General features: G+C 34.3%; 2 protein-coding genes across 2 annotated transcripts; one reads left to right on the top strand and one right to left on the bottom strand.

Annotated features, from left to right (window-relative positions):
• Positions 1-1,085: 1,085 nt before the first annotated feature.
• LOC112503852 (VQ motif-containing protein 22-like) lies at positions 1,086-1,890 on the top strand. Its single transcript, XM_025107837.1, has one exon. The coding sequence runs from the start codon at positions 1,139-1,141 to the stop codon at positions 1,700-1,702; it is 564 nt and encodes a 187-aa protein (XP_024963605.1). The 5' UTR covers positions 1,086-1,138; the 3' UTR covers positions 1,703-1,890.
• A 1,219-nt stretch (positions 1,891-3,109) lies between these two features.
• LOC112503850 (casein kinase 1-like protein 10) lies at positions 3,110-13,868 on the bottom strand. The gene is made up of 14 exons (XM_025107836.1): positions 13,204-13,868; positions 13,034-13,074; positions 10,708-10,777; positions 10,462-10,610; positions 10,286-10,381; positions 8,837-8,907; positions 6,199-6,260; positions 5,833-5,896; positions 5,655-5,739; positions 5,410-5,536; positions 5,105-5,184; positions 4,963-5,023; positions 3,812-3,945; positions 3,110-3,630 (listed from the first exon to the last, which is right to left on the bottom strand). The coding sequence occupies exons 1-14, from the start codon at positions 13,277-13,279 to the stop codon at positions 3,343-3,345; spliced, it is 1,404 nt and encodes a 467-aa protein (XP_024963604.1). The 5' UTR covers positions 13,280-13,868; the 3' UTR covers positions 3,110-3,342.
• Positions 13,869-14,310: the final 442 nt, after the last annotated feature.

Raw genomic sequence — 14,310 nt, 5'->3', positions numbered from 1 at the left:
ACACACACACACACCAACGAGCATAATGTTATATTATTTTTCAAAACGGTAAAATAACTAAATTGCTTTTATATAAAAGACACATGCCTTAACTTAAAACTTATTTAACGGTTTTAACTCGAAAGATCGTAAATGTTAAAAAATGAAAAAGTGTAAAACAACCGATATAAATATTACATTTAAGGGACCATGTCAAAATTTTGAACAAACCCTAAGCCTTTTAATGCTTTGTTTGTTTTCATAAAAAAGCTTTTATCAGCCCATTATATCTGATTCATTAAGAGATAATGTCATTTAAACTAATTGTTTTTTTCTAATTTTTCAGATGCACTTATATCTTATTTCCTCTTATCTGATAAGAGGTAAACCAACCTCTTATTTGTCTTTAATTGTTCTTCATATTCTCAAACAATAGCGTTTCTTAATGGATTAACGTTAATCGATCATTTCTCTAAAATCGATCCTTATTAATCAATACTCACCTCTCTCAATTAATGTATTTTAATAGGATGTAAATGTGTTAAACAACATTAATGACAAATTTTGGTTTAAATGAATGTTAATTATATAATTTAGATGTAAATTTCATAATGATGGTGAATAAATATGTGAAATTGTATAAATTTATTTATAAATTCAACAGTATAATTTTTAATGGGTAAAATAGACAATTTAAATAAATTCATACGTTTATCAGTTCATAAAAATAAACAGTCTTATTGATTCAGATTTCAAATTTCAACACCACCTCAAAAGTGAAATATGATTTCGAATTTCAGCAATTTTTAAAAAATAAACGTCACCAAAATTGTGTTCATTTAATTAGCTCATACCTATGATTTAAATTTTTAATAACAAAAAGTAGAAAATATGATTAATTAAATTGAATAAAAGGCCAAGATTTATTCTTTTGTTGTCTCTTTTCTTGTAGATAGTCCACGTGTGTGTGTGTGATGCCAAATTCCAATTGATATTTAAGGTTGCTTCCAAGAACCACACTCAATGCGCCAAACTCCCGGCTCCTTTTCCGCCATCAACTCCTCACGTGTTGCTTTATGTGTCGAAAAGTCCACTCTCTTGACCAACGACCAACTTTTGATTATTTATACAAATTTTATTCCTTCACTGGAATTGAACCATGGCTACTTCCAACAACGAGTGGCTCCAAATTTACCAAAATAACCTCACCGGAACCGCTCAACCCACGGTGGTGCGGTGGTCAGGTGATGTTATCACCGAAGCCACAACAGTCACCACCGCTAGTACTGCCTCTAGTCATCTCACCCGTGTAACACGGCCCATCAACCCCCGTCGGCGGTCCAGGGCCTCAAGGAGGACGCCGGTCACCTTACTCAATACTGACACCACCAACTTTCGTGCCATGGTCCAACAGTTCACAGGTATAGGAGGCGGCGGCGGCGGTGGTGGTTCTACGTCATTTCCGGCAGTTCCTACTACTGTTTCTCCTAGTCAGTCTCTGACCAGTTACAACACTAATTCATCCGGTTTTAATCATTATTCTGCTGCTGCTGGTGGTTATGACTTGGAGTTCCGGCAATCACTGCCACAGCAGCAGCGGTATTACACAATGGCGGCGGAGAACGGCGGAGCTGCTAGTGATGGTGATAATCAACATGGCTTCTTTCAGAGACTTCTTGAAGAGGGTATGGGAGGGTCTAATAAGGCTGCAAACTTTTACTGAGAGAATAACGATGGTGGCAAGAACAATACTTGCATGTTTAGAAACCCTCGTGAAAAACATATATATATATATATATATATATATATATTAGGGTTCTTTTTTTCCTGAAATGCTCTTACAGAAATCTGTTTTTTAATTGTAATTTAACGGTTGAAATCTATGTACATAATGGTTTTCTGTTACAGGGTTTTTGCATCTAATTTACTTTTATTTAAGTAGAGTTTTCGAACAAATTAAGGTCTTAGTTTTATAACATCTTAACGGAACATGCTTTCTAGTTGTTGGGATGGAGGAAAGGTTGCCTATATTACGTTTCTCATACCTTATACGTGGAATTAACTAGGTTTGTTTGGTTTGATTATAGTTTTATGATAAATCTCCAATAGCATGCACATGGTAGAGATATTTCTAATGGTATTGTCGTCATCGGATTGTTTTGGAATATGGTTTTTTAAGTCAATTATCACAAGTCTACGAAGATATAACATGTGGTATCGGTTGAGGTTTTTAGGATCTTCAAGAACGGAAACGGGCCCGTGACAGGGAAAGAAAGTTGCATGCCATACCTTCAATATTCATAATTTTTTTAGAGTGGTATGACATGATAAAAACACTTTTTTATTTCATTAAGTTTCATACAAACCATAAAGTTTTAATATTTAACCAAAAAAATAAACTAATTGTACCCTTTTTTAGGTATACGATTAAAGACCTAAAAAGAATTACACTTTGCACTTTTTCCGTTATCTCACAAACAGTCATACCGTCAAGGATAGGTCGTCCGGCCATGCTCAAGGTGTCAAGCTTTGTCGATATGTTGCCATAATCCTAAAAGGGGCCGGTTCGTCCATGTTCAAGGTGTCAAGCTTTGTCGATATGTTGCCATAATCCTAAAAGTGACATCGAGTATGTCATAACAGCTACAGTACTAAAAAGTTGCATAATACATTTGTAGCACATCCATTCATTATATTACATATTGCACACAAGCTACAATTTTTAATGTACATGAAAACATTTTACCAAAAGGGTATGTCTAAAAAGAAGACGTCTTAACATATATTGAAAAAAAAGAAGTCGATGTAGAACTCTAATATGCCTCCTTCAACAAAAATATCTCAGACCTCGACTCTAATGTCATGAAAATACTTAAAACGTCATCAGGCATTAGATTGCTATCCAAAAGATCTCGTGAAAAGAAGAAGGGTTCCAACAATTTCCAAATATAACCAATGTGGGACTCTAACAGCATCTCTAACCACCGGTCCAACAACATAACAAGGAAAGTGAATCATGTATTCGACAAGCAGGTAGTCAAACCTCGGACCTCAAAATCTTTCTATATGAATTTCCACCTCCTTACCAGCTATAATAAAGCACCAAAGCAAAACATACACAGACAAGTAACACAAAAGACAATTTCAATGATTCTTCAACATAAACATTCACCAATTAGGCACTTGACATGACAACATATGAACATCCACCCTAAAGTGAGAAACAATCTCTCTTTCTTCAAGGTTATACAAGATGAAGGATGAATCTTTCAGGTTTGGTTTGGTTTGGCTGTAAATGGATTTAAAGAAATGGTTATTCAGATGGGTCCCACACATCCATGTGTTAGGGAAATAAACCTCTTCTTATTTCCTCTTGGTGTTGCCGATAGTTAACAGTTCAAAGCTTCGAAGAGCATCATCACGGCCCCCTCTTGATGAGGGTACAGCACGTGAGAAAGATGATGACTTGGATTCAAATCCAGGTTGAGAATGAATCCTTTGGTTGGTGGATATGCGACCGCTGCCTGAACCTAGTCGGTTTGATCGGCTCTCGCTCGGTTCACCGGAGGAGCTTGGTCTGCTGCTTGACACAATTGCTCTTTTTGAAGTACTACCGGTTCGTGAGATGCGACCTCTATCTGAGTCACCGTGCTGAATATACAAACACAGCCAAAAAAAATTATGCAAGAAAGAGAGATAAAACCTTAACCCAAAAGACCAGAACGATCCACCTAAGTGCCCAGAGGCGGACCCCAATATTTTTTTTAGTGGTAGCACAAAATAATTACTGTAATATAGTCAAGAGTAAAATGCAGCAAGGAATATTACTGACCACTTCTTTGGAGGATGTTGCACGTTCTGAAGATCTGTGTCTTGAGTGTTCACCATGCAAGCCACTACCAGAACCATTTCGCCTAGCAAATGCCTCGACTGCGCCTGAGAGTCTATCCCGAACCTCTGGTCTCACTAGAAAAATGTAGATGGTATAAATTAGACAAAGCGTATAAAGAATATTGACATGCATAAGTCAGTATATGCATTCCTACATACGTGCATATACACATACATACATATATAGAAACGACGTATATTCAATATATTATATGCGTGTGCAAACATATAGAAAAGCTCAATGAACACACACATTGTCACAATCTTGTGATCGATCATACAGACCCTTTCAACAGCTACACAAAGCATACCATATATCATTTTGACATTTATACACAAACACATATATATAGACATACATATATAATATATATGTGTGTGGGCATACAGAAGTTCAGTAAGCAGACACACTGCCATAACCTTATAATCACACAGAAGCACACCATGAATAATCCTGACATGGTATACATCTCTACATACGTTCCTACGTATATACACACATATACACCATATATACACATCCATACATGGTGACATACATAAGTTCAGTAACACACAGTGCCACAATCTCATGATCATATAGAGATACATTCAACCACTGGACAAATGATACCAAAAATAATCTTCACATGTTATATGTCTATATATACACTCATACACATATATAGGCCGTAATACATACAGAAGTTAAGTACACACATTGCCACAATCTTATGATCCTATAGCACTTCCAACCATCAGGCAAAGCATACTATAATTTTTTAGATGGTATACATCTATCCATGCATACAGCATACATACATATATATCTTGAGGTTCGGTAAATACACAATGCTGCAATCATACGATCATACATATGCTTTCAAACCATTAGATAACATAAAAAATATTGACTGGCATACACATGTATGTGTATATTTATGTATACACTAACTACACATTATAATTATTACAAGCTCATCCTCTACATTGTCCACCTCTTAATCAACTATGCTGATCATGCAACATCAAGTTATAGCAGTTGACTTTCTGTTGGAAATAGCATCAGTGGACTTAAAAAATATAGAGTTCAAACTGAAAGGAAAATCAAACCTGGGGTTTTTTCCACTCTTTCTGCCGAAGGTCCCGGGTTCAGTGGTAATTTCCCAACCGTCTGATTTGTATTAGAGGTTTATAAGATGCAAATCCTTCAACAGAAAAAAGAAAAGAAATGAAGACTAGAAGAAATACTGACCCGTCCTCTGGAACTGGAACCTGAACCAATTTGAGGATACTTCAAAATAGTCCAGTCAAATACATAGTCGAACTGATAACCTGAAATATGACCACCGCACATCTAATGCTGAAATCTATTTCAAAGGATAGAAGAAGATAATTATGATGATACATTGTTCATACTTAATATTTAACTATCTCAGAACGGAAAACAAATCCTCAATAATATACGCGTGTTCCCATATCAAGTGTTTTTGTGCATGGGTCATTTGAAATGGGCAGCCACATGAAAAGGGGAAGCTTAAATAAGATCCAAACTTTTACCTTCTCGAATGAAAAGATCGCGAAAAAGCCTTTTCAAGTATGAATAATCTGGCTTGTCGTCAAAGCGTAATGATCGACAATAATGAAAATACGATATGAACTCAGTCGGATAAGACTTGCAAAGCACCTGTAGATTTTGCCATTTAGAAGTCACTTCGTTAAGATGGTATGAATGGACATTTTTAAGCTCTCATTGCTTAATCATACGTAAGAGTTTCTTATAATATATTTAATCTCAATAATACCTCTATAGGTGTAAGCCTCTTCTTTTCACTAATTTTATCATATTTCTGCTTCTTAGTGCCAGCTTTCAGCCCCTGCCAAGGAAGGCTTCAACAACATGAACATAATACCAAGTTAGAATATGGAAGCTAAAAAGTATAAAGGAAAAAAGAAATAGATCACGGTTAGGATATATTAAACCTTCCTCTCAAGAAATACATTAGCACATAACCAAGAGACTCCAGATCATCCCTCCTGCTTTGCTCTGCGATTGACAATCCAAAACAAGTTACTATAGGAACTCCTGAACCCTTCTAAAAATTGTTTTTATCATGTCTTAGGTTCAAAGTAGACATTTATCTTATAAGCAATGATAACTAGAGTGTAGATTTACGAGGAATAATACTATCACCCAAAAATAATAATGACGGTGTTTCTAGAAGAAAACTATTCTTGTCTGGTCCAAAATAGAAATGTTGAAGATAATATGAGATGGTGAGTTATCACAGAAAGGACATTATATACAAAACACATCTCCAACACACTGAAATGCACTAGATTACTTACCAACTCCAAGGTGGGTATTAACACTGGCATAACGAGCAGTACCAGTGAGATTTTTGTTTTCCCTGAAATGAAATTGGCAACAATTTGCGGTGAGTAATCTAAATCTATGAAACAAAAGGGAGCCAAACACTAGAGGCAATAGGAAACGCATCCAAAATTAAGTCATGGGAATAATGGTATTCAGAATATTTTTCCACAAAATTTATGCACAAAGATTTGTCTATGGTACCAAATTAGGTCTTCTAATGTTTTCACATTTAATATATATGTATAAACAACATGTTGATGATTACATATATTGTAACTTAGAAGCAAACCATTCATCTATAACAAGAGCCATCAATTGCAGAACGAAATATTGTTGACTTGAAGAAAAATTGTAAGAGAGATGGTACAGGCGCCTTTGATGGCAAACCACTAAAAGGAAGTAGAAAAGATCAGGAGTCATTTGGCAAATTCACATCAAGACAAATGTAAGACACATTAGCTTGTTTAAGTTTCTTTTACGAATGTAGAAACATACAATAATGGGTTTCCACTTCCAGAACAACAAAAAAATGGAAGACATGATGAATGACAAAAACTAGAATAAGAAAATCACAAAGCTACTAATTGAGAAAACATAGTATAAAATATATATTTGCCACCAAAACAATCACAAAATGGTAATACAAATACAAAAGTGCAGCAACAAGAAGTACAAAAGGCATAGATAGATCAGCAATCTGTGAGTATCGACATATGTCTTCTTTGTTTATGGCTTGAACAATTAGTGTTTACAGCAACAGGCCAATGCGCTGAACATTTGAAATGTACTCTTTATTTACTGTTTTTCAATGCAACGATTTGTCTACTGTGTTTTGGAAGTTCTAGCAAAATAACACCCATTTTATTATTTTAATAATTAATAGCATACTTGTTTTTAACTAATATGATCTGTTTTTTAACAAAATGTCAAAATGTTTTTGTAGCTTCAATTTTGGCGGTCTCCATGTTTAGTTGGTCTTGAGAGTCCATTTTGGGTTGTCTAGTTTGGTTGTTTTTTCTGTTTAAAGCCTAGAGCTTTTGGGTAGTTTTTTCAATTAATATAACTTTGTTTTAGTAGTACAAACTAGTTATGCATGATATGTCCATTTTGATTAGTTTCCGGATTTTTTATCTTCAGAAAATGAAGTTAGCAAGTAAAATATAGACTGCAAAAGTAAAATAGGAGTAATATATATGGCAAATTAATTTTAGGTTGTTTTTAACTAAAACTATGTAGTTATGGTATATTTAAGTTTGACAAAAAATCAATTCAAGTTTCGTGAAACCAAGTTCTTCCGTGCCATTTCATTAAACATCTTATGTGCATACACTATAGAAAGATGAATAAAAAGAGCATAAGGATAGTTCATGTTAGACCCATCCACAACATGTAAACAAAAATAGATATGTATTTGTTCGAATTTCGGCCTTTTGAGTAACCCTTAATGACAGTGGTAAAGTTTAAGATAGCTGGATCAGGATGCTGAAGAAAAATGAAATAAGATAGTTCATGTAGAGGATCTTGATATGAATGGGATCTTCTTTGGGTTAGAGGAAGCCCAAAGATAATCATGAAAGAATGCATATGTTTCAACACGCACAATGATTTGCAGTTCTCAAGCAAGGTGATTAAATTCCTATCTTTAGTAATAAGATAGCATTCAGCATTTGCTTAGGCTCAACACCCCTTTGGTTTCTTTTGGGGAAGGGAAGGGAAATAAGGAGGTGTTTGGGGATAAAAGTAAAGTAGGTAGGGGATTATACAAGTATTTCTAATCAAAAGTATAAAGTTTTGTTATGTTAAATATGAAAGCTTGCATATAGCAACATACTCACTAATCCATTATATGTGTGTGTGCAGATCTTGTGAACCAAAATGAATAATAACTACGTTAATAATGATTGCTATTCGCGATGGAGGTAAGCAAATAGCTTGACATGCAAAAAGAATGATCTGACTCATGTGGACATCCCAAAAGAAAAGGACATTGGCATCCTCGGGGCAAAAGAAGAGCCATATTATGTTTCATCAAATAGATATGCATGCAAATTTACAGCATCATCATCCAATAAAGTTAAGCTGCAAAAAAACTGTCTCTTGATATCCTAAGTAAAGATCCAGGTAAGATAGTTAATTCTATAATATTTGCAAATATTTTTTAACCAAAAAAGTTGGAGATAACAAGCATGAAAATTTACAGAGAATAAGATTCATCAAGTCAGCAAGAAAACTATTAAGTATATTTTTCAATGGAACACATATCATTTGACAATATTAAGTCATACATTTGTACATTAATCAACAACCCACTTTCATAGAAGAATTTAAGATGGATAGGTGATGGGAACTGTTATGACAACCATGTGTACGTTTCAACAGTACAACAAATCGTTTGACCTTTTTAAGTTATTTGTTCATAAATATAAGTAATGAATTATGACAGCAAAGCTAATCTTTCAACTTATCACACCAAATAATATACCAAAAGGATACAAGAATAAACTTCTATCAGATTGCTCAAGAACATATCAGTTGTAAAACCTAGCAGCAAGCAAGATAGGAAAAGTAATATCACTTCCACTTGAGTTTATGCATAATCATTTCCAATACCTGTATGGTATATGCTTGTGCGTTTGGAGATCCCTATACTTTTTTGCAAGACCATAATCTATAATGTAAACCTGTTGTAAAATAAAAAAAACAACCACAAATATGTTGATGATCAGAATCTCGTATGGACAACAGAAGAATGTAGATGAAGGTTGTGGGACCCATGTTATGCTGAACATTAATTACACAGGCTAACACATTAAAGGTGCAATAGAGTTCATATATATCACAGAATGTCTAAAAGCATCCATCAGTACGAGATCAAATGAAATCAAACTGATACCTGAACTGGAAGATAAGCTGCAGCATTCTTAACATGAAAACTGTATAGAACAAATGAAGATATGCTGCCCGAGGAACTAAAGTAAATATAGTCAACCTTGGCATGCAATGTGAAGCCTTATCTTGTAAGAGGTATTGAGTAAAGAAATTTATACTTATCAACAACTAAAAACGAGAACTTAGAGAACAAGAGACGGGAAGAAAAAATTGTGCACTATATTGAATGAATTGCACACACACACACACACACACACACACACACACACATATATATATATATATATATGTATATACTTGAGAACTCCAACTACTCAACAAAGTAACTGACGACAAAGTTAGTTACGACTATAATAAAAGAAAATTACAAATCTATCCTCCTTTATCTAATAGGGGAGGATAGATTTGTAATTTTCTCTTGCTAAAGTTGTAACTAACATTGTAATCGGTTACCTATTGATTAGTGGGAGTTCACAGGTACATACATACATATATATATAGGGTTGGGTTATGGTGAGAAGGAGAGTTAAGGTGGAAGCGTAAGAAGTGATCTGGACCGTTGATCACCTTTAATCTCAAACCCACCCATGAATCGGGCTTGATACGGGGATTGATCTGGTGCATCTCATCCTAATGTGCATCCAAGGGTGGAGATCCCTTCTTGCGCTTCTCACATTATCTCTCCTTCTCACCGGAACCCAACCCTAAATACATATATATGTCAGAGCGTACGTGTAAATAATTCATTCAATCTAATGCATAGTTTCTTCCCCCAATCTCATCTTCTCTAAATTCTCTCTTCCAGTATATAAATCATCCAACTTAGCTCACTGAATTGGTATCCCAGAATCAGGTTCATCAATGGAAGCCTGGCACAAATACATGCCTTGATTCTTACAGAACTATGAAACCCTTCAATATATACCAAAGTAACCGCAGAATTTGATTAAAACATGTAAAATAACTATGTAATTACAATTTAAAATTCTCCTCAAATAATAACACAAAATAACTACAAACAGTTCACGACAAATTTGATGTTTCCCATAGCAACTGAAAGCTAGAAACAGTAAGAAATAGCACATACTGTAACGTATAAATTCCAAATATCCAAAATAAAAATCGAAATGAAGCTACAGTATACAAGCCATAACTCATAAAACAAATTACCTGATTTGCCTTTCGTCCTAGACCCATCAAAAAGTTGTCTGGCTTTATATCACGGTGAAGGAAACCTCTTGAATGCATATATTCAACTCTGTTTATCTGCATGAAACAATTGAAAGCTGCAAGTGTTGATACAACGTGTTCAGCAACCTTCTCATTACACAAGGCAGCATACTTACCAACTGATCTGCAAGCATTAAAACTGTTTTCAACGTGAATTTCCGATTACAATAATTGAATAAGTCTTCTAAACTTGGTCCAAGAAGATCAATAACCATAGCATTGTATTCGCCTTCAACTCCGATCCATTTGAGGTGGGGAACGCCAGCTGCGTTATATTAATAAGAGTGTATTGTAAGTTCCTTCATATACCAGCAAAAAAGTGGGAAAGATAATAAGAACACAAGGAAAAACATGAAACTCACTTCCTCCTTGAAGAAGCATGTACAATTTGGCCTCATAGTGAAGCTGTGGGTGCTTGGTCTTGACAGATTCCTGGAAACGATGATAACTTAGACCACACATATAAAAAAAAAAATGAAGTACTCTCAAGGAAAGATCTGATAACTTTTTGACGTCTTAATCCAACCTAAAATTCCTCAAGCGAAACTATCTCCAGATCTTTTTTAAAAAGTACAAAAGTAAGCACAAAATATTAACTTCTAAATAAGTACAGAGAACAGTACTTGAACGGTCTCCTTCTTATTCCCTTTCCTTTCCGTTCTTTACCGTATTTCTTTTGTACTTAACCACATTTCTCAGATCTTTGACATCAGTAGTATATATTAGGTGAATTTTAGATGCTACTCTGCTGGTTTATTTTACTACCTATTACTGTAAAATAAAATTACTCTTCAACTTTATTGTAGCTGTTGAATGAAAATATTATTGTTTATTTTAGCTGTTAATTTGGTTTAACCTTGCTTTTCACATTTACTGTTAAATTTATGTTTAAATACTATTATGTTTTAGTTTAGTTAATGTTAGCTACAATCTTTTTCCCTAGTTGCAAATTGTTGAATTTTTTTTGGTGACTTTTGAAAAAGCACTATTTACATATTAACTGTTTTTTAATATTCATTTCACTTGGTTGTTTGTAGCTTTTAGCATAGAAATACTGCTGTCTTTTGGTTTGATTAGTTTTTCAAAATTTCTGACAATGAGGCATGCCACACCGTGTGCTGCTCGCTATGGCTCATTTCTGGGTTTGCATGATTGCCCTTGTCGCATGCCATGACTAATATGGTACAGAAACACTTCATTGGATTTTATGCAATTAAGTTCCAGATAACACCAACAGAAGAATGAGCTACTGAACTAACAAATAAACATTAAGATGCTGAAGAATGAAAACTCCCATTGATTTTCGTGAAAAAACTCTAGTCAGGCATCTAAACGAACATTATACACTGAATGTTCAATATTACACCCCAATTTCCTACATGCTTATAAACATGGACTTCCACATCTACATTTGGAGCACGTACACAACTTGAAAGTTCTATATGCATACAAATAGCATAAGCATAGTACTTGCATGTAACCGTAAACAGTCATATAATTACATCAATAAGAGTATCATTGTTTCAGAGTATAGTTCTATGTTACTAGAGAATAATACCTTTGCTCAATATCCGACAACTAGAGAAATGACCAAGCACAGTACACAAGTAGACAAAAATGTGATATGCTAAGGGTAGATTTATGTGTATTGTGCTAGAGGTTAAGGTTAGTTGTTTTACAACTTGGCTTGTTAGGTGCTTTCCAAACTGCAAAAGATGGTTCCTGAAAATTTTTGTTAGCATTGTTTAACGATAAGTAAAGTTAGAGTAGTTTCTCTATACTGCTATAGCAGAACTTTTTACATTTTCCAACAAAAACTAGTTTGGTTTGCTGAGTAAGGAGAAATAAATTTTCTTTATAGCAGATATTATAACTTATAAGACCTCCCATATTAATGGTAGTACAAACTGCGTCAAACCAATGATGCCAGTACATATTATGATATCTAAAATGAGGGTACTCTATGAAATCAATACACTGCAATTTCACTCTGGTATGGAGATCTATCAAAAAGAAATTGTATGGGGAAATATAGTTTCCCAGAAACTCCAGGATAGTTGAGAACTGATAGGCATCTTGACCTTATGCACCAATCAATGCCTAATGGGGCTTGTATGCCAATCATGTTCAAATTGCATTCATAGTTGTAATTCGGAGACTTTTGGTGAGTTAAAATTTATCATGAAGCTGCAAGCTTTACTTTACAATTTCTTTTTTCACCTATTCATTCAAACTACAATTTCTTGATTAGGTACTCACTCTAATTACCCAATGACATGAAACATAGTTTAGACATAGCATAACAATTCAGGCAAAGAGAAAACCCCAAACATATGTGCTAATTGGTAGGTAGGACCATAAGACTGGTTGCACATGTAAGCATGAAAGCAAATCACCTTTCTGGGAATTATAGAAAAAGATCCCAACTTCTATATAAGGAGAGAACTTGGGCTACAGATTAATACTCAAATGGAAGATATTTACAAAAACCTATAGTTATATGCTAAACCAGACACCATAACTTCAATAGCAAAATTTACTTGCCGAATTAAGAAAAGAAACCTTATGCAGTATAAATGAAGACAACCTTATCAAACCACATAACCAATAGTAGCATGTAATTTAAATATAGATAAATACGATTCATATGCCAGCATTTGCACAAATGTAAAACCCCTAGAGAGATACCAGCTTGACAGCAACTTCTTCTCCACTTTGAACATTTACTCCTGCGAAAGTGGGAAGAAAAAGAAATCAATCACAAATGCAACAAAACCATGGAATTAGAAGTTGTGAACAACGGCAGCAACAACAACGAGGTTTTGCCATAGAAACATGTTGAAGAAAAAAATAATTACCCAAATAAAGCTCTCCGAAAGATCCACTACCAATCTTTCTCCCAAGCTTAAACTTCCCACCAATCACATGATCCATGAGGAAATCCCAAAAAACCAAACCGTTAGCGGATTCGACTAATTAACTTTCTGTCCAACCCCTTGACAGAAATTCACCGCCGGAAAAGCTAAGATCTCCAAAATGCACTCAGATCCATCAAACACAAACTCGCGAAATACAAAATCTCCACACCAAAATCTACAGCAAATTTTGATATGAAGATTTGTGAGAAAGCAATACAAGTCGATGATGTCTATCAATGCCAGAAACTTAAGAACCCCCAGCAACAAGGAATTTGTCAACAAAACAATGAATCGATAAAAACCCTAGAACCTACACCATCTGTGAGAAAGAAGAAACTGGTTCCTAGAACCTAAACTAAAATACAATATTTCTTAAAGAAATTGATCAGAAACTCGATAAAGATGATGACGCATAGCAAACATAAACACGATAAGGATTTATTTATGAATGGGAATAGAGGAGGAGGCGGAAGTGAAGATTTTTTGAAGTGAGATCGAAGGGGAGGAATCTAAGAAGACGAAATCAAAGGCGAAATTCGTTTTGGGGGTTGAGATTCCATAGGATCTGCGGGAAGAAGGAAAGAATTGAAGCAGACGACCGATTTTGAGGAGAAATATTTTTGTTGCGAAGAAAAGCAGGGATAAGAAACGATTCGGAATTTCTTTATATTTTTCTTTTTTTTCTTCCAAATAAAACATATATATATATATATATATATATATAGGGTATATTTCTTTTACAACCTTGTGCATTTGTACAACTTTTGCAACCCAATTAATTGAGATATTTATAGAAATGATTGGAGTTCATTTATTATAATTTGAATATTTATGGAATATGAATAGAGTTTATTAATTATGATTAATACTTTATATTAGGAAACAATTAATTGATTAAAAATTGAATGGTTGAGATGAGGGTTGTATAGGGTGTAGAATAACATCCCTCTATATATATATATTTAATCTATACTATATTATAAAACATTTGACAAAAACTCTTAAAAACTATTTTTTATGCTTAAAGTATCTATACTATCTTATAAA

Source organism: Cynara cardunculus, unplaced genomic scaffold, assembly GCF_001531365.2.
Source record: "Cynara cardunculus var. scolymus isolate 2C unplaced genomic scaffold, CcrdV1 Un_Scaffold_3990, whole genome shotgun sequence".
In the NCBI taxonomy this organism is placed as follows: Eukaryota; Viridiplantae; Streptophyta; class Magnoliopsida; order Asterales; family Asteraceae; genus Cynara; species Cynara cardunculus.
The sequence above is the reverse complement of the archived record's forward strand: the minus strand, read 5'-3'. Positions and strand labels throughout refer to the sequence as shown.